The following is an 18,498-nucleotide window of genomic DNA, read 5'->3' as shown; positions in this document are numbered from 1 at the left end:
TTGGCGTATCGCTCGATGTCCTATTATAATCCATGTTGATATTATCTGTGGATTAGTGCCGTGGTTGCGGTCACTGTCTTGAATGTGTTATTATCTGTGAAGGCGGTGCGGTTGCTACTGATGCTTGCCTGAAGCCACTTAGAGAAGCCACTATACCTACATGAGGCATGATATGAACAATCAGCTGTGATTCGGTTCGTCGGTGTTCGATCAAGTTAAAACAACATTAAATTAATATTGTATTTATTTGATTATTCTTTCACTACACCTTCATATTATAAAACAAACGCCCCCCCCCCCCCACCACGTCTGTCTGTCTGTCAGTATGTTCACGATAAAACTACTGAACCGATTTTCATGCGGTTTTCATCACTACACTTTATGAACACAAACTGTGTTTTTTACATGTCAAATATTGTTAAAGATGTGATGTAACATTAAAACATATTCTGTGAAACGGACAACGACTCTTGGTCGCGCCTCGCCGGCCCGATAGCGAGTGTGGATGTAATCGGCCCAATATCAATAGACACTGAAAGTATTTTAATATTATTTTTTAAGGTCTAATTTTAAAAGCTTCCCTAAATTAAATTTTCAGGAGACAAATATAAAAATTAATTAAAAAGTGGAAAAATTACTGCCTTGGGTGAGAGTTGAACTCACAGCCTCTGGATCTCTGCCAATTGAGCCATTTGAGCCACCAAGACCAAGCTTAATAACATCTTTCGCAGTCGTTTCTGCTTGTTAAAAATTAATTTAAATATAAAAATATTTCCTAATGTTCTTTAATTGTCGTCTCGCGAGTGAAACCTCTAGGTCCTAGTGAGTATTATATTTACCTATTTGCTATTTTTAAACGGTAGCAAATTAGCCAAGTAGTGAAGCCCTCAGTGGAGCATCAATTAGTCTGTTACTAAAAGTAGGTACATCTCCACAAATAAATAATGAATCACTTGTTTAAAACATGACCACCACGCGGGCATCTGAAAGCAATCTGGTTCAAACACCCCCGCGAAGACAGAAGACTGCATGTCGAATAGAGTCGCGTGTCGAACGCGTGGCAGTGGCGATTAGCGACTATCGCTGAATGGACATTGTTAGGCTTTCATTTACTTGACTGGTATGTCGAGAATGAAATAATTGCATTGACATTGAGAGGGCTTGTAACTTGTAATGGTCGCATTTGTCCCTACTGGCAATTTAATTTCTAACCAAAACAATTTGACAGATTTTAACGTACCTATATAACTTAATGTGGTATTTGGTATTGCTATGTGTAGGTACTAGCTATCAGGAGCAGCTATAAGACTATAAATTCAGACATAAATAAAAACAGTTTAATTGATACAATAACAAACCTTATAAATCAAACTTTGAAAATAACAATAAAACCGTTCAAGTGCGAGTCCGTTTAACTCGCGCACCGAGGGTTCCGTACAAACTTAGAATTATCTTATCTAACAATAAACACGAAAGCCTTTTGACCAGAGGTATAGCATAATTATGAACAGCGGTAAATTTTGCCTAACTAATTTGCGCGACCTGTGTGCATGTTGGTTTTTTTTTGGGATAATTGGATGGTTTTTTTTTTCACATTTTTCTTCAAAAAATTTTTTTCCCACTGAAAAAAAATTTGAGTTCTTTCAAATGATACCCCACTTAATAGTAACTAGACTTTTGAATTTTGCCCGATCTTTATATTGGGCATTTTCTATACTTAATTTAATAATAATAAAAATAAAAAATAACACTTTCAATGTGTCTGAGTTTATTAGTGTTGTTCATAACAACTATTCCAAATTTCAAATCGATAGCTCAAGTAATTCTCGAGATATTTAGTAATGTGACAGACAGACGTTCCTTTTTGTACCTTTTTGGTACAGAACTTTAAAAACCAGGGTACCTAGCCAAGGTGACAATCGCTTGCGCTACGATAACGAAACGCTTTGTGTCGAATCTCTATCACTCTTCCACATTAGCGAAACAGTGACAGTTGCGATTCGTTCGCTACGAAGCGTAAACGATTGGCATGTTGGCTACACACCTTGAACTAGTTATAACAAAAAAATCGCCCCGTGGCAATGTGTCGTAGTTGCTGGCAGCATTACCCTGCAGTTAAGTATAATCAAGTATGTATATGTATAGGTATACATTTTTTTTGTTATACCACGTAGGTGGCAATCAAGTATACGGCCTGCCTTATGGTAAGCAGTTACCGTAGCCTATGGACGCCTGCAACACCAGAGATATTACATGCGAGATATTACATGTACACGCCTTTTTTGGAGAACCCCATACCCCCTCGCCTCGCGTTTTGTAGCCCCTCGGGAAAACCTCGGCAGGGAGCTCATTCCACAGCCCGACCATTTAGGTTCTAGGGTGTGAGGATTAACATCCTGCCGACGGCGAGCGGTGCGGTGGTAGAAAGCTGCCGTTGGCTTCATGTTAACCAATTCTTCAGAGCACAGCCCATTGTACAAGCGGTAGAACACACACAAGGAGGCGAAGTCTCTGTCTCTCCTTAGACTGTTGTAATGTTGTATTTAACAACGATCATATCACTGTAACTGTAACTATGATAAGAAAGAAGAAGATATTAAAATTGTTAGACAACATTTTATACCCCGCAACTGCGTTATGGAAACTGCCTTATTTGTGGGAATTCAAGTGACAAACTAACACATACACTACTTACACTTCAAAAATCCCATATCCAGGCTTTTTGAAATTATTTCGTGGTCTATCCGCAACACTCTTCTATGGGAATCTTTGCAATTTTAAGCTTTACGAATTGTCAGTTAACAATATTGACTATGGTAGGTGCATCATAACAATGTTTCGTGAAGACAGTATCGAATCATTGAATAGAGTCGCGTGGCGTGGCGCGTGGCACATGTCGATTAGCAACTATTACTGAGTGGCGGTTGTTAGACTCGTTAGGTTTTACTTAATGATTGCAATAGTGTGGCTTTGTACAAGAATTAAACGGTTCTCTTGATATAAAGAGCATGTAATGACCGCGCTAGTCTTTCTACCCGAAGAACGGAGACAAAAATTGAGTAAATTAAAAGAGATTGTATGTTTTTTTTTTGCTCTCTTTGGCCTATACGACTTGACGGATAATAAAGTATAATAAAGTGTCGTTAAATTTGTGTAGGTTATGAAACCCTAAACATGTGCCTTACTACTTGAGTTAACCTACTTAGAAACAAGCTTTAGCAACACGTGCTCTTATTGCTAACAATAAGATCGGCAATAAATTTAGGTATAACAGCTCTCGTCGGTGTATGATACTCGTAAGGACCGTGACCAAATTATTATGGGAAGTAATTAAATGATCAGCCGTTTTTAAAACGGATTTGCAAAAAAAATTGCCATTAAATCATTTGGACAGCATACAAAAAAAACCGGACAAGTGCGAGTCGGACTCGCCCACCGAGGGTTACGTACTTTTTAGTATTTGTTGTTGTAGCGGTAACAGAAATATATCACCTGTGAAAATTACAACTGTCTAGGTAGGTATCACGGTTCATGAGATACAGCCTGGTGACAGACGGACAGCGGAGTCTTAGTTAGGGTCCCGTTTTTACCCTTTGGATACGGAACCCTAAAAATTTGCTGCTGCCGACTGCTACTAGAAAAGTTGGTAAGATTAGGTTAGAACTGCGACCTTCACAGAAACCAACTGCTACTATAGAAAACAAAATTAGTGGGCAGTATGTTTTTTGAAGGACAAAATGAAAGGGAAGTACTTAATCAAATGATGGCCAATATTTTTTCTGTTTAAAACATCAGCTGATCAGCAATGGGTAGGTTAGGTTAGTTAGACATTCGCTGATCATCGGATTTTTCAGCTAACCAATTTTTGCGGATCAGTTAATTGTTATCCAAAATGAAATGATTCGCTTACCCACTGATTGCTTAACAAAATTTGATTAATGGTGCATCGGTTACTGCCGATCAAATAATTAATTTGCCAACCAAATCAATTTAGAGCAGCTCAGTATGACATTAATTGCGAAATCGTTTTAGAAATACTTGCTAACCTTATAAGTTGCTAACCAAGTATCTATTTTGGCTGACCAAATATATATTTTTGTTCATCAAAATAGGAATATTTTGCAAATAGATTAAATTACACCCATTTATTATTAGTCAACTTTTTGCGTTTTTCTCGTGAACAGTTTCTCTGCTCTACCTGTACGGCACAATCGTGGTTTGAACCCATGATTTTTGACCACTACACACATACGAAAAGTTAATGCATTGTTAAATATGATATACCAAAGGATGTCATATTTCACTAGTGATGGGTCGTTACCAGTAACTTACTCTAAAGTGGGAATATTCCCGGTAATGCTACCAGTAACATTACCCAGATCGGTAACATTGAGTAACTTTGAAAAAATTATTAGAATTGTATATGCTTTTTTCGTGTTAAATACTTAAGTAAATAATAATGCTATTATTTACAGTCATAAAACAGTCAAGGAATCTCTGAGAGAGTAAATTCCCAATGTTACCGGTAACATTCCCAATATTACCAGGTATTTTTCCAAAGTTACTGGGAACATTACTATCTGGAAATAATGATTAAAATAATGCTTAACTGTATAAAGTAAAAGAAAATATGTGTATAAATCAGTTTAATTATTAGAATAAACCAATCAACATCTAAATATATAAAAGAAGAAACTGACTGACTGACTGCCTGACTGACATATCAACACACAACCCAAACCGCTGGTTCTAGAGATTCCAAATTTGGCACGTAGGTTTCTTATAAGCTCTAGGGGTGCACTGAGAAATGATTTTTCAAAATTCACCCCCCAAGGGGGTTAAATGGGGGTTCAAAGTTTGTATGGGGAAACAAGATTAGTTAGACTATTATATTCGAAACTTCACAGGAGTATTCCTAACGATAAATGAATAAACACGTGTTACAGGTTTTTATGCAAATTCCCCCCTAACAGGGGGAAATATGGTAACAAAGTCTGAAAATCAACATGGGTATTGTTTCTATGGTTTATCGGGTCGCTAATTAGGAAAACAAGAACGATTTTAAAATCCAACGTGACGGACGTGAAAAAACCATCTCCCCTGTTGGGGTGCAATGGGGTTGAAATGTCTAAATATCAATATAGGTGTCGTTTTTATGGTTTTTTGGGACGTTAATTACGAAAATCGCATCGATTTTGAAATTGAATAATGTGCTCATGAAAATTCTTGAAAGTACTCGTATTTGTGCCAAATTGCAATTCAAACGGTCCTATAGTTTCGGAGCAAATCGGTTGTAACAGACGGACCGACAGACAGCCACACGGGATCCTATAAGGGTTCTAATTTTGCTTTTGAGGTATGGAGACCCGCGTTATCCTAATAGATTTTTAAATTTGTATTTGGTGTCATCTCGATCGTCGTCAATCGGTACCTAGGCGAGTGCGGGCGGCGCGGCGGGATGGACGGGGCGGGAGGAGTAAGTCATCGGGAAACTTCCTGCATCCGTAATGAGTATATTCAAGGTGCTACAAGAAGGTAGCACCTTGAATGTACTCATTACGGATTTTGCTTCTTATAAGTTTCGGTTTCCATTCTAAGTAAAATGCAAAAAACATCGTAAGTACATATATATGTATTCTACCTACGAACCATATAAACCATCTTTTGTAAGTCGTTATAAAACCATATTTTCTCCTTCCCCTGCCTCCCCTGCACCCTGTACATCAGACAAAACGACATAGATTTATAAATCACGCAGGCGAAGCCGCGGGCAAAACCTAGTTTTGTATAACGTTTCAAGTGGAAACATTTCGATTTTATATTAATTAATCGAATTTGAAATTAGAGTAGTAGTAGTAAAGGGATAATAGATAATGATCACAGTTTCATATAAAATACTAGCTTTTGCCCGCGACTTCGTCTGCAAACAGTATCTACTGCACGTTAAGCGTGTGGTAGCTCTGGTCAGACGCCTGCTTCATCTGGCAGACCTCCAGGTGTTCCAGGTCTTGGAGAACTTAAGGAATTTTACCCTCATCAGGTACATCCAGCAGCACTCCAGGTGTTTCAGGTCTTGAGCTATCTCCATCATACACTACCAACGACACGTTGAGCGAGTGTTACCCCTAACCTTTTGTACCCAGCAGCACTCCAGGTGTTCCAGATTTTGAGCTTTTCCCATAATACACTACTAGCGGTACGTTGTGCGAGTGTTACCCCTGATCCGTTGCACCCAGCAGCACTCCAGGTGTTCCAGGTCTTGAGCTTTCCTCATCATATACAACCATCGTCACGTTGAGCGAGTGTTACCCCTGACCCTTTGCGCCCAGTAGCACTCCACATTGTCTTGAGCTTTATCCATCGTATAGTACCAGTAGCACGTTGAGCGAGTGTTACCCCTAACCTTTTGTACCCAGCAGCACTCCAGGTGTTCCAGATCTTGAGCTTTTCCCATAATACACTACTAGCGGTACGTTGTGCGAGTGTTACCCCTGATCCGTTGCACCCAGCAGCATTCCAGGTGTTCCAAGTCTTGAGCTTTCCTCATCATATACAACCATCGTCACGTTGAGCGAGTGTTACCCCTGACCCTTTGCGCCCAGTAGCACTCCACATTGTCTTGAGCTTTATCCATCGTATAGTACCAACAGCACGTTGAGCGATTGTTACCCCTGACCCGTTGCACCCAGGAGCACTTCAGGTGTTCCAGGTCTTAGGCTGCCTCCATCATACATTACCAGCGGCACTATGAGTGAGTGTTAGAAGAGTGGAGAAGAGAACAGGATGTCTTCGGGAATAAAAACTACTCTACTACCTCCCCAACAATTAAGACTATCTCATATCAAATTTCATCTAAATCGGTTTTATTGGGTTCCATACAAATTTCCACTCCCCTTTTCACCCCCTTTAGGGTTGATTTCTAGGGTAAAACCTATCCTATGTTCCTCACGCAAAATAGGCGCAATAGTAAGACGTCGAGTTGCGGAAACCAAGCTCGCGAATATCTATCCTATGTCCTTCCCCAGGACTCAAATTATCTCCATACCAAACTTCATCTAAATCGGTTCAGCGGTTATTGATTCCCCATACAAATGTCAACTCCCCTAACTTCCCCTTAAGGAGTGTTCTGGGATAAAAAGTATCCTATGTCCTTCCCCGGTACTCACTATCTGTATACCAAATTTATAAAATTGATCCCATAGCTCTTATGTCAGCGAATTAAGAACTATGGGACATATTTTTGAGTAAGTTGTACTAAAAAAATTAGTTTTGAACCTTATTTTATCTCATATAAGTCATCACTATCATCAGTTTCGTATGTTACCGGCTTTTGGGAATGTTACTGGTAACATTGGTAACTTACTAGTAACATTCCCAAATGGAAACTTACTGGTAGCGGGAATGTTACCGCTGCCCATCACTATATTTCACATAGCATATAAATACAATTACTTGGAATACTAATCTCTAAAATGTAAGTATGTTATGTTTAAATGAAACAATATACATATATCCACTGTGATCATTTATTTAAGATAGGTACGTTACGTTAACCACAACAAACAGATGTTTGTAACATGTTTCACCATACAATTACGCAGCTTATGATGGACAAAGGAAAACATTTTTCATAAACATCAACCCTTTATCATAAAATTCATAAACAACATAATAATCAAGTGCCTTCGTAGTTTCGTACTATAATATCTGTGCTATTATGTAGATAGAACTTTGTCGCTTTTAACCGAATATCCCCGTTTTCAACTTGAACGCGTAATATGCGATGCAGCCGACGGGTGTTTTTATTAACCTTCTAATTTCGTCATTTAACTTCTCGAATACTTTTTTAAGCTTTTTACCTCCATTTGTTATGTTAAATACCTACACGCTGACTATTTGGTAGGAGATCCTTACTTAAAAGCATGAAGTACACACATCGCATAGGTATCATCGGAATGGCAACTGACAACGAAGGTTTTGTTCTTTAAGTTCGAAGTTCGAAGTTAAACTTGAACTACTCGAAACATAGCGTCGACTTCTAACTTTAAACACAGAGGTTATATATCTACCTCTCTCATGCAAAAAAATAAAATCTGGTAATTAAATATCAAAATTGAGAATTTCATTAAGTAAGTAGTAACACCTATTGAACGTGACAAGGTACTAAAGAACCATGAAAGATGAAAGGGGAGAACGGAGTAGTTCATCATTCATCATCCGATAATAGCGGATTATCGCGACAACCCTTTGTGGTAAAAACTGCACCAAACATTTGCCGCTACTGATTATTTAATGCGCGTTCGGCATTAACTCCGTCAGTGAATTTGTAATCACGACGGCTCTGTGACATGACGTGTTGGTAAATATTTATCGCAGTATTTCGGCTTTTCGTGTTTTCATTTAGTTCGGTATTTATTTAAATGTTTTGTAGTAGGTAGATGGTCTTTTGTGTAAACCGGAAACGTAGGTATTTTGATGAAGGTGCGGTCTGCCTGTCCGTCCCTCAGTCCATCTGTCACCCGCTCAGCGATTTATACCTCAAGAACCGTATTAGGCCTGCGCAATATACTAAGTCCTACTCTTCTCCTTATCATTTTGCCAAATTATCATTAGTCCCAAAAAACCGTTTTCAAAAACTGTCGAATATTAGGAAGGGTTTCAAGTATAATTATTAGCCTTATATTCAAAATTTTAGAAAATTAATGGTAATGGAACAAAATGCTTTCGGACGATGACCAAGGAAAGGAAAAGTTGGCAAATGTGAATTACTGAACATTATTTACAAAAACAGGTACACAATAAAATCAACGAAAACTTTTGTTTATCGTCTAAACTGTGTTTTTGAAACAACAAAGGCAACCCTAATATAGACATCCTAATACTTAGTTTAAAACATACAATGCAGCCCTTTCATAAACTAAATATTAGCGCGACCCCTTACGTCAGCGCACTACGGGACTTCACAAATAAAATATTCACATCACACGTTGAACAAGCCCTCCGCGTCCTAACAACCACTTTCGCCATCAGTCGCTGTCAATTTATATTTGCCTGCAATCAAAATTTGCGCGTCGACACGTTCAAACGGCAGTTTGTCCGAGGCCAGCCAAAGGGAAACACCCTGCCCCCCGCGGGCTTCCTGCCGCAGGGTGGCACAGGGGCTTGAGGAGCATATTCTCAGGCGGCCGACTAAACTAGCCCAATGAAAAGGTGTCAAGAGCAATGCGTCAGTGGCCCGGCGGCTCCGGGCGCCCTACGTGCCGCGTAACCGGAGCTCCTCGCCTCATAATGCTACATAATTCAATTGATTCCCCGACACTACCCGCACGCTTGCTACTAACTTCGTTTGGAGCGTTTTGATATCGGATACGCTTTGACGCCTCCTTGTGCAATTCTTCTGACCGCTCGGGGGAAAATAAAAGGCGAAAATTCGATCAATTGGCTATAGTGATGTATTAAAATAAATATTAACTTAACAATTACTTAATGTTGGTATGAGACAGCTGGCGATGAGTAGGTGACATGGCCGACGTGGGCGGGGTACGCGTGAGGGGCCGGCGCGTAGGCCACGTGGTGAGCGGCCGGGGCTTGGGCGTACGCCACGGGAGCAGGTGCGTACGCGACTTTAGCGACGGGCTGGGCGTAGGCCACGGGAGCTGGTTGTGCGTACGCGGTGGGTTGCGCGTAGGTTGGCCCTGGGGCATAGGCTACCTTAGTAACTGGTTGAGCATAAGCTACATGAGCTGGTGCAGGAGCGTAGGCTACTTTGGCGACGGGTTGGGCATAGGCCACTGGTGCCGGCGCCGGGGCATACGCTACTTTGGCAACAGGTTGAGCATAAGCCACTTGAGCTGGTGCAGAAGCGTAGGCTACTTTGGCGACGGGTTGGGCATAGGCCACTGGTGCCGGCGCCGGGGCATACGCTACTTTGGCAACAGGTTGAGCATAAGTCACTTGAACTGGTGCAGGAGCGTAGGCTATTTTGGCGACAGGTTGGGCATAAGCCACTGGAGCTGAAGCAGGCGCGTAGGCAACTTTGGCAACCGGCTGAGCGTAGGCTACCGGGGCGGGGGCAGCCGCGTACGCAACCTTCTGGGGCACTCCCTCGTAGCGAACCACAGCGTTGAACCCGTGGATCTTATCAGCAGTGTACTCCACGATGCGCTGCACGCCATCGGGCTGAACGAGAGTGTAGAATCCGTGGACAGCATCTCCATTGCGGTTCTCTTTGGCTTGTTTAGAGTCTCCGGAGAGCTGGTCGTGGATGGAGTACTCGTACTCGTACTGGGCGGGGGCCTCGGGCTCCTCGTAGACCACCTTGGTGGCTGGCGCGACCTGGACTGCCGCGGGGGCGACGTCCACGACCCCGGCCGCGGCCGCTGCTACCATGCAGAAGAAGGTTGTGATCTGTGGGAGAAATCAATGTTTAGTAGGTACCTACTGTATAAAAAAAGTCTGGCTCTATAAATTAAAGCACCATGAGTATCAACCACTAGAACTGGAATGAATTACAACAATTCTTTAACAACCATTACCTACAGCTTATTTTAATGTTACCTATAAATATCAATGTCTAAAACTTTTATTGAAAATGTTAGTTGTGAAAATCAAGAGGGTTGTAGCTGCAAGGGTTGTAGCTGCAAGGGTTGTTCGTTTATTTTTAAAAGCTAATAATTATGATAAAAAGCACTGAAGACCGTTTTAAATCTTTAATTAAATCATTGCGAAGCACGAACTAGTTCTAAATTCTAAAACTGGATTGCATTAAGTAGGATGGATATTTAATCAGTATTTCTATTAACGAGATGAATTGATACTTTAGATACTCACTTTGACTGCCATGTCGGGTGTTTGTTCGTCAGTGTGCCGAGATGAGCGCTCGCGCAGCATTTATACGTGACAGTTGCGCAGACGATGACACGCCCTGCGTCTAGGGTCAAAAACCGGATCAATTCAAACATTATGTAACTTTGATGGGATATAAGTTATAGCTCTTGCTTTCATACATCGATAACTATATTGCATTACCATATATTCCGATAACAATCTATTAGACATGCACCAACAATTATAATATTGAATGAATGATGAAATCAAACCGGTTATCCTTGTGGCTTTGTTGGCTTAATGAGCTTAGGCACAAGATTGATTTAGATTTGATAATTAGGTTGTAGATAAGTTAAGTATTTGTGTGAATTAAGAAAGTTAAGATTAGATTATTCCTCTGGGTTGAGATTAATCTGAGATGAGGTCAGATATTTATTATTAATAATTAATAAGAAAAAAAAACAAATCAAAATATTTAATAAAATAATTTGATTTGTTCCCAAACTTGTTCATAGATGGCAGCACCAGTCTCTCTCGCTACAACGTAAATCCGTAAGGAGTTCGTTTAGGAGGTGCAAGTGCGCACTGCTTGCCCTTTTAGAGCTGGTCTAAGACGCCTAGTCTTACTAAGATGGCATATAGTCGAGAAATTCGGACGGGCACCGCCCTGGCGGGGTGGCCTAGGGGTTCATGGCGTTAGCCGCGATAGCTAAAGACGCCGGTTCGAATCCGGCCTTCACCACTGGAGGGCTTCGTCACTTTTTCTTTAATATATGACATGTATAACAGTTTTTAATTTATATATAGTAGTGTGACTACTTAAAAAAAAAATATATATTTAATAAATAATTTGATTTGTTCCCAAACTTGTTCAATTAATAAGAATTAAACAGATACCTAATCTGGTATTTTGATAAATGCCATCAGTTAAGAAGAAGTAAGTGCTAGTGCTAGGTAAAAAGTGTAAAAACAGAAAAGTTACGAGTAAGTGCCTCCGTCGATTTGAAACCTTCTTTGTCGTATTCTCATGACTGAGGAGCGTGACGGCTGTGGAGTGGACAGGACACTTTTCAATCAAAGCTCTCCAAGCCGCTTGATCTTGTGGCCCCAATGCATGCTAGCCTGTAACGTGGTTTTAATTTCCGATGTACATTGATTTGTAACGTACCTACGACGATAGCACGTAACCGAAAATTCGTCTCGATTATCCTTTCGGGATGTAAGTAAAAAATTTGCACTAACCTTGTAGGTAGTGACTAAGTAAGTACTCAAAACAGTCGGAACACATATAAAATGTAATATTAATTTTAAGATTGTTAAGTATGTCACTTTAATCATAAAGTAGTACCTAACTCAGCCTGTGCACTGTGGTTTGACCTACGTTAACATTTTAAGTAGCTAAATAGCGCCAAAATCCATACTCAATTTACATAAAAATAGAATCAAACTATCCATTAACGCATAAATCGACATCGAGCAACTTAAATTACCTCGATTAGTTACTAATAATTTTAGAATTATTGGCGTCATTTCCTCACAATATTCTTTCACACGGCCATTCCTAATATAGGTACTTATAAAAAGGACATCACATACCGTCTGTGCGTGCGTATTTTAGAATCAATTGTGTAACTCAAACTATGATCATTGATCAATGAGTTAGCTTTTTCTAATCTGAATTGTCCTTTAATCTTGACGTCGGTTATTTGCCTACTTAATATACTCGTAATCGGCTTTGATATCGAACCTACTCACGAAAGAGTAGATTTACCTACGTTTCTACGTTTTTACATAGATTTTCTAATCAAAGAACATGTCTTTTGGTGATCATAATATGAAATTCGTGTCCACTGTGCATGCAGTTTGACATAGGTAGGTACCTAACTAAATATAAACCGTACTTAACATTTAGTTTGAACTGATAAATGTGCAATTTGCGGAAAGTTTCAATAAAGCTGGAAAGTTCTCGGAAATTTCAGGAAAATTTCATAGGAAATTAAGGAAACTTTCATTTGGAAACGGAAAATTTCTATCACCATACAAAAATATAAGAAGATTCCGAATTGTTCAACGAGAAAATTTCGCAATTGGGAAAACTTCCCGACGCCACATTAGCATTTGAACTACACTCGAAAGCCGCACGAAAAACTTGTATATGGTTACACATTGGTAATCATACAACATACATATGTAGGTAAGTACATGTGCGATAACTCGTCTAACAAGACGTCTCGTCGTACAAGATCATAATATATAGCCGATACGCGTTAGACCATTACCTACCTACTCTAATTCCAAATTGCCAAACTATAATTTGCATAATTCTGTACGCTTGGGTAACTTGATTGTTTTGTTAATAGTTAGTAAATTTTACATTAACAAGCTTACTCTAAGAACATTTTTTTAAATTTTTATTTATTTATCCAAAACAATCTTAAAATACTATGTACATTTAGAAACAGCGAACGAAAACCGCGTACGTTTTATCTGCCGCCATTGTCGCTCGTTTACATTCCGGTTATCCGGTTAGGTATCTTTCTAAATTTAATATTAAGGAAATACTGGTAAGTTAAGTATCCAGCATGTAGTTTGCCCGAGTTGTTGATAAACAACTCGTGCGCGCACCTGTACTTGATAACAACATATTTTCGTCTTATGTGTGTTATTAAGTATATTTTGGTTAACATCATTAGGCCATGAGTTTAGTGTATCGGGTAACAGAAATTGCCAGGTTCTTTTTCCATAGGTATTCTTGTAAGATGGTAATATATACTATGGTATAATGATATTTCTTAATTTTTGTGACCTAGATCTATTTTTAAGGTTAGGTAAGTTAGCGATTTCATCACATATTAGTTATTCTGTGATACTAGCATCATTATAAACTTATCATAGACATTAATTATTTTACAGTACCTACTCAAATAGCTTTGATTCGTCATTTCTATACATTTTCCTTATCGAGTTAGGTACAATTGTTTTTATCAGGCTTAGTTGTAGTTTATATACATTTTAAATTACTTTCTTCATTTTATCATATTTTTATGATATTTATGTTTTTTTTTAATGATATTTATTTCGTTTATTAACAAGCTTCTTTACTTGGACATTATTGGCACCCGTTATGTGTTTATATCTAATTATAAATAATAATCGGAATAATAATTTAATAATAATTTATATCTAATCGGAAAGCGCCGAAATTTTAAAACGTAATAAATATAAGAGCCTCGGTAGAGAGTATCATTTCGTTCCATTTGGAGTTGAAACTCTAGGTCCATGGGGTCCCAGCGCGCATAAGTTGTTTGCAGAAATCGCGAAGCGTCTGGTTGACGTAACTGGTGACCGAAGAGCTGGCGGCTTTCTCGCACAACGTATCAGCATTGCGATACAGCAGGGAAATGCCGCCAGCATCCTTGGTACAATGCCTCAAGGGCCTATTTTAGATTTAAGCTAGTTATTAATTTCGTTTATGTTCATTATTAGTTTTAATTATTACTCACATTATAATATAACATTTGATTAAGAGCTTTTACAGTCATTTTATTAAATACCTTCAAGTATCTAATTAATATGTCTTTAAGACGAAAGTGGAGGACCCGTGCGAAATCGCCTTTTCATAGAAGGTATATAGAAGGCCATAGGTAGTACCTACTTATTTTCATCTCTGGATATTCACATTATTGTACATATTTTGACATAATTTGTTATATCAACCACAGCTATGCCACTACGTTTGATTTTTTTCGAATTTTTAATTATTATATATTATAAGAGTTAGGAGCGTTTAAAAAATTATATTCAGAAATCTGTTTTTCGCTCCTAATTTATAAAAGTCAAACGTATGTTGCATGATGGATAGCTATGGTTAATATATACATCAAATTATGAAAACAATATTTTACATAATATCAATATCTAGAGAGAAAAATGGGGACTACGTTTGTATTCAGAAACGGCCGCGCGTCCCCTTTCCTCTTAACTGAGAGGAGGAACCTCCGCGCGTTTTCGGATTTTTATTGGAAGAATATACAAAATATTTAAGTAGGTAGTTGTATATTTTAAGTTATTTATGTATGAAAAATGATGCACGAACTTTTTTGTTTTTATTTAAAGTCAGACCAAGCTAACTCTGCATGGAATTATAGCAATGACAAAGTATGGCATATCATCATTATAAAATAGTCAAATTTCTATGAAAATTATTAGAATTGGAATAGAATAGAATAGACAAATACACTTAGACGGAATCTAACTCCTTTTTAGGGTTCCGTACCCAAAGGGTAAAAACTGGAACCTATTACTAACACTCCTCTGTCCGTCTGTCTATCTGTCACCAGGCTGTATCTCATGAACCGTGATAGCTATAGACTAGACAGTTGAAATTTTCACAGATGATGTATTTCTGTTGCCGCTATAACAACGCCGGAACCCTGGGTGGGCGAGTCGGACTCGCATTTGTCCGGTTTTTTTATTTTATTTCCGTAAGAAATAATAATGAGATTTCTTGTTTTGTGATACTTATTTGAAATTCTTCCATAACTATAGGTTATACCAAGCCATAAGCCTACGTGAATCCACGTAGACCACGTAGCCTTACTAATACTAATAAATTACTATCTGTCACCATCAAACCTGCATAACTGTATAAACAAAACAATACTGCTAATTATCATATCACAATTATCACATTGTCGAAGCTGACCTGTCATCGATCGATCAAGTATCATTCCAATCGCTCACCAATCACCATGCAAGGGTGACTCCACAGGTGAAACAGATCCAGATACCTCAGATCATAGATAGTCATTAAAGAATTCGAGATCACGCTGAAATAGCTAAATGAGTTGCGCCGCGCTCATACAACCGATTACAATGCGTAGCGTAGCAAGCTTTTCATGTTACACATATTATGCGCCATGTCGGCCAAGGCCACGGTCACCTGACCACTTTTATGACGACCATAATTAAACCAACTTAACCAGACCTCCCATATTGCCACTTACTACGATATTCTCCTTACGTCCGAGAAAGCTCGGGGGTCTACTTAGTTGGACATTGGCAATTACCGGTTTTACCTACATGTTTTAGATCTGTATGTAACACAAAAAATATAGAAGACACTTTCGTAATTCTTGACAGTTTATGAGATCGGTTTTTGATATTGCAACATTGAATGTAATAAATTGCTTCTTGCAAATAGGTAAAATCTTAGGTACCTACTGAAGATAATTTTCTAGATTAAATGTCGTTTAAAATTAGATTTTTATATCTTATTTTAATTTATATATCTTATTTTATATTATGATAAAATATATTAAAATGTAATGTCAATTTTACTTACATAGAACTTCAGAAGAAAACACTCAGGGTTAGATAAGTACATGGATTCCGACCCTGAGGTCGGAATGAAAGATCTGCCAATCAAATCCACGAGCTAAGATATTTCGAACAAGAGTTAAATGTTATAAGAAAGATAAGCACCTATGTATGGTAACTAATATAGCTAAATATGCTTACACATTTGTATTTTCAGAATATAAAAAAATTAATAAATCAAATAGTTACTGAATGACTGATAGATACTAATGACTTATAGTGCAATTTTCAGGAATGGACTTTTTACCTTTTTCTAGTTGTCTCCACTCTGCCACCGTAGGACTAGACGCGGACTTGCGTTTCACCCGTATGTCGTTACTCTGCCACTGATTCGTACTAAGCGCTATATGCATCCAGCTTTATCATGCGATCGGCTAAGGAGTGGAATTAACTTCCTGCAAATCTATTCCCAGTCCACTATAACTTGGATCTTTTTAAATCGAGAGTGAATAGACATCTTTTAGGTAAGCATGATCCATCCTAGACTGCATCGGCACTTACCATCAGGTGAGATTGCGGTCAAATGCTTGCCTTATTGTAATAAAATAAAAATAAAAATTCATCCTCATTCATTATGAGGATAGGATAACTCTTATAGGTAACTCAGGACTAAACTATTTTATATAGATAAAACATACAGAATTTCCACTCCAACCTCTTGAGTACAAAAGAGGCAATAATTATGCGTTAAGAAATTTAAGAATATAAGACAGTACCTGCCCGCTCATGATATGATACAACTGGTTGGACCTATGTTGTAACGTAGGTATTCCAAGTCTAATCAATCAAGAGAGAAGGTAGTTCAAAGTCGACGAAAGTTATCTGGCATTTCAATGGTACCTATCAGTAGGTACCAATATGCGTATATTCCCCGATTTACTACAGTTGTTATAGATATCGAGGTCCCGTTGAATTGGTCCCCGAAAATTATACCCAAGTCCGCGCAAGCAATTAGAATAGATCGTGCTAACTTGTTGTTATCGTCATGTCAAATCAAGTTGATTTGGTTATGAATTTCTCGAGTGACACAGCATGACCTTCAACTAACAATATGTGAATTAGCATTACGATTGACAACGAAAAGGCAGTCACTAGTAAGACTTGTAACCATTGTTAGTGCGTTTTTATTTTGGAGTGCAGATTAGCCCTCCGGCTGGCGCTGGTCGCCTGTACCTACGCGCTAATCGAAGTATAAAAAGTGGCGCGGGTCAGTAAATGTCATAGTCCACTACAGACAATCACATCAGCAACAATGACCGCTAAGGTAAGCTTTTTAATTAACCATTTAATTAGGTACCTCAAACCTACAAATCAATTCAATTCAATTTCATCAGTTAATGAAGTTTGTGAAGAAAAGATTTGGGATTAGTTTCCGAAGGCTTCTTGGAAAGGGGCATCCTTTTTCTGCAGAGCGAGAGGTAGCGGAGGAAACATCACCAATAAAACCATACACCATCTACGGCAAAGCATTCTCGCACTATTCCGCTACCTACTTCGCTACTAACATCTTATGTGTAAAATGTTATTATAACGATTAATAATTTTACAGTTCGTCGCTATCCTCTCGCTGGCCGTGGCCGCGTCCGCCATCCCGGTGGTGCCCCTCGCCAAGGTGGCCTACGAGGAGGCGCCCGCCCACTACGAGTTCCAGTACTCCGTGGCGGACCACCACACCGGCGACATCAAGCAGCAGCAGGAGGCGCGCGCCGGCGACGCCGTGCACGGCTCCTACTCGCTGGTACAGCCCGACGGCGTGCAGCGCATCGTGGAGTACACCGCCGACAAGGAGCATGGATTCAACGCCATCGTCCGCTACGAGGGACACCCCACCGAGGCGCCCCACCAGGTCGCCCTCGCCCCCGTCTCTAAATTCACCTACGCCGCTCCCGTCGCCAAGATCGCCTACGCCGCTCCCGTGGCCAAGGTCGCCTACGCTGCCCCCGTAGCCAAGGTCTCCTACGCCGCCCCCGTCGCCAAGGTCGCCTACGCCACCTCCCCCGCTCACGTCTCCTTCTCTTCCCCGGTCATCTCCTACCACCACTAGACTGATAATTGAGGCTCGTTGTTATTATGACTAGTTTCTAATAAATTATTTATTGAACGAACTTTGCATTTCACATTTCTAATTCCTAATGGTACCCGCGATTGGCACCAACTGCGACACTTTTAATTAACGCGAGAATGATCAATTTTTCTACTACGCACTCGCTGTTAAAGACCGGAAATATGCTTAATTATCTAGCTAGAGCAAACTGGATTAGCCACTTCTATTTAACTGCCTGCTTAATGCGC

The 18,498-nt window shown here is 39.3% G+C and overlaps 2 protein-coding genes across 2 annotated transcripts; one reads left to right on the top strand and one right to left on the bottom strand.

Moving 5' to 3' along the window:
* Positions 1–9,429: 9,429 nt before the first annotated feature.
* Positions 9,430–10,954, bottom strand: LOC134749133 (cuticle protein 18.6-like). The gene is made up of 2 exons (XM_063684037.1): positions 10,831–10,954; positions 9,430–10,407 (listed from the first exon to the last, which is right to left on the bottom strand). Exons 1-2 carry the CDS (start codon positions 10,888–10,890, stop codon positions 9,484–9,486), a joined length of 984 nt encoding a protein of 327 aa, XP_063540107.1. The 5' UTR covers positions 10,891–10,954; the 3' UTR covers positions 9,430–9,483.
* A 6,356-nt stretch (positions 10,955–17,310) lies between these two features.
* On the top strand, positions 17,311–18,311 carry LOC134748787 (cuticle protein-like). Its single transcript, XM_063683567.1, has 2 exons — positions 17,311–17,470; positions 17,756–18,311. The coding sequence occupies exons 1-2, from the start codon at positions 17,459–17,461 to the stop codon at positions 18,248–18,250; spliced, it is 507 nt and encodes a 168-aa protein (XP_063539637.1). The 5' UTR covers positions 17,311–17,458; the 3' UTR covers positions 18,251–18,311.
* The last annotated feature ends 187 nt before the right edge of the window (positions 18,312–18,498 follow it).

The sequence above is a fragment of the Cydia strobilella genome, chromosome 17 (assembly GCF_947568885.1).
Source record: "Cydia strobilella chromosome 17, ilCydStro3.1, whole genome shotgun sequence".
NCBI classification, from domain to species: Eukaryota; Metazoa; Arthropoda; class Insecta; order Lepidoptera; family Tortricidae; genus Cydia; species Cydia strobilella.
Note: the sequence above shows the minus strand (reverse complement) of the source record. Positions and strands in the feature narration are given on the sequence as shown.

What these genes read in the sequence shown, in the direction of transcription:
- LOC134749133 (XM_063684037.1), bottom strand. Translation starts at nt 10,890, where the DNA reads ATGCTGCGCGAGCGCTCATCTCGGCACACTGACGAACAAACACCCGAC. An exon ending in CACCCGACATGGCAGTCAAA is followed by an intron (nt 10,408 to 10,830) that starts GTGAGTATCTAA and finishes TTTCTCCCACAG; the next exon opens with ATCACAACCTTCTTCTGCAT.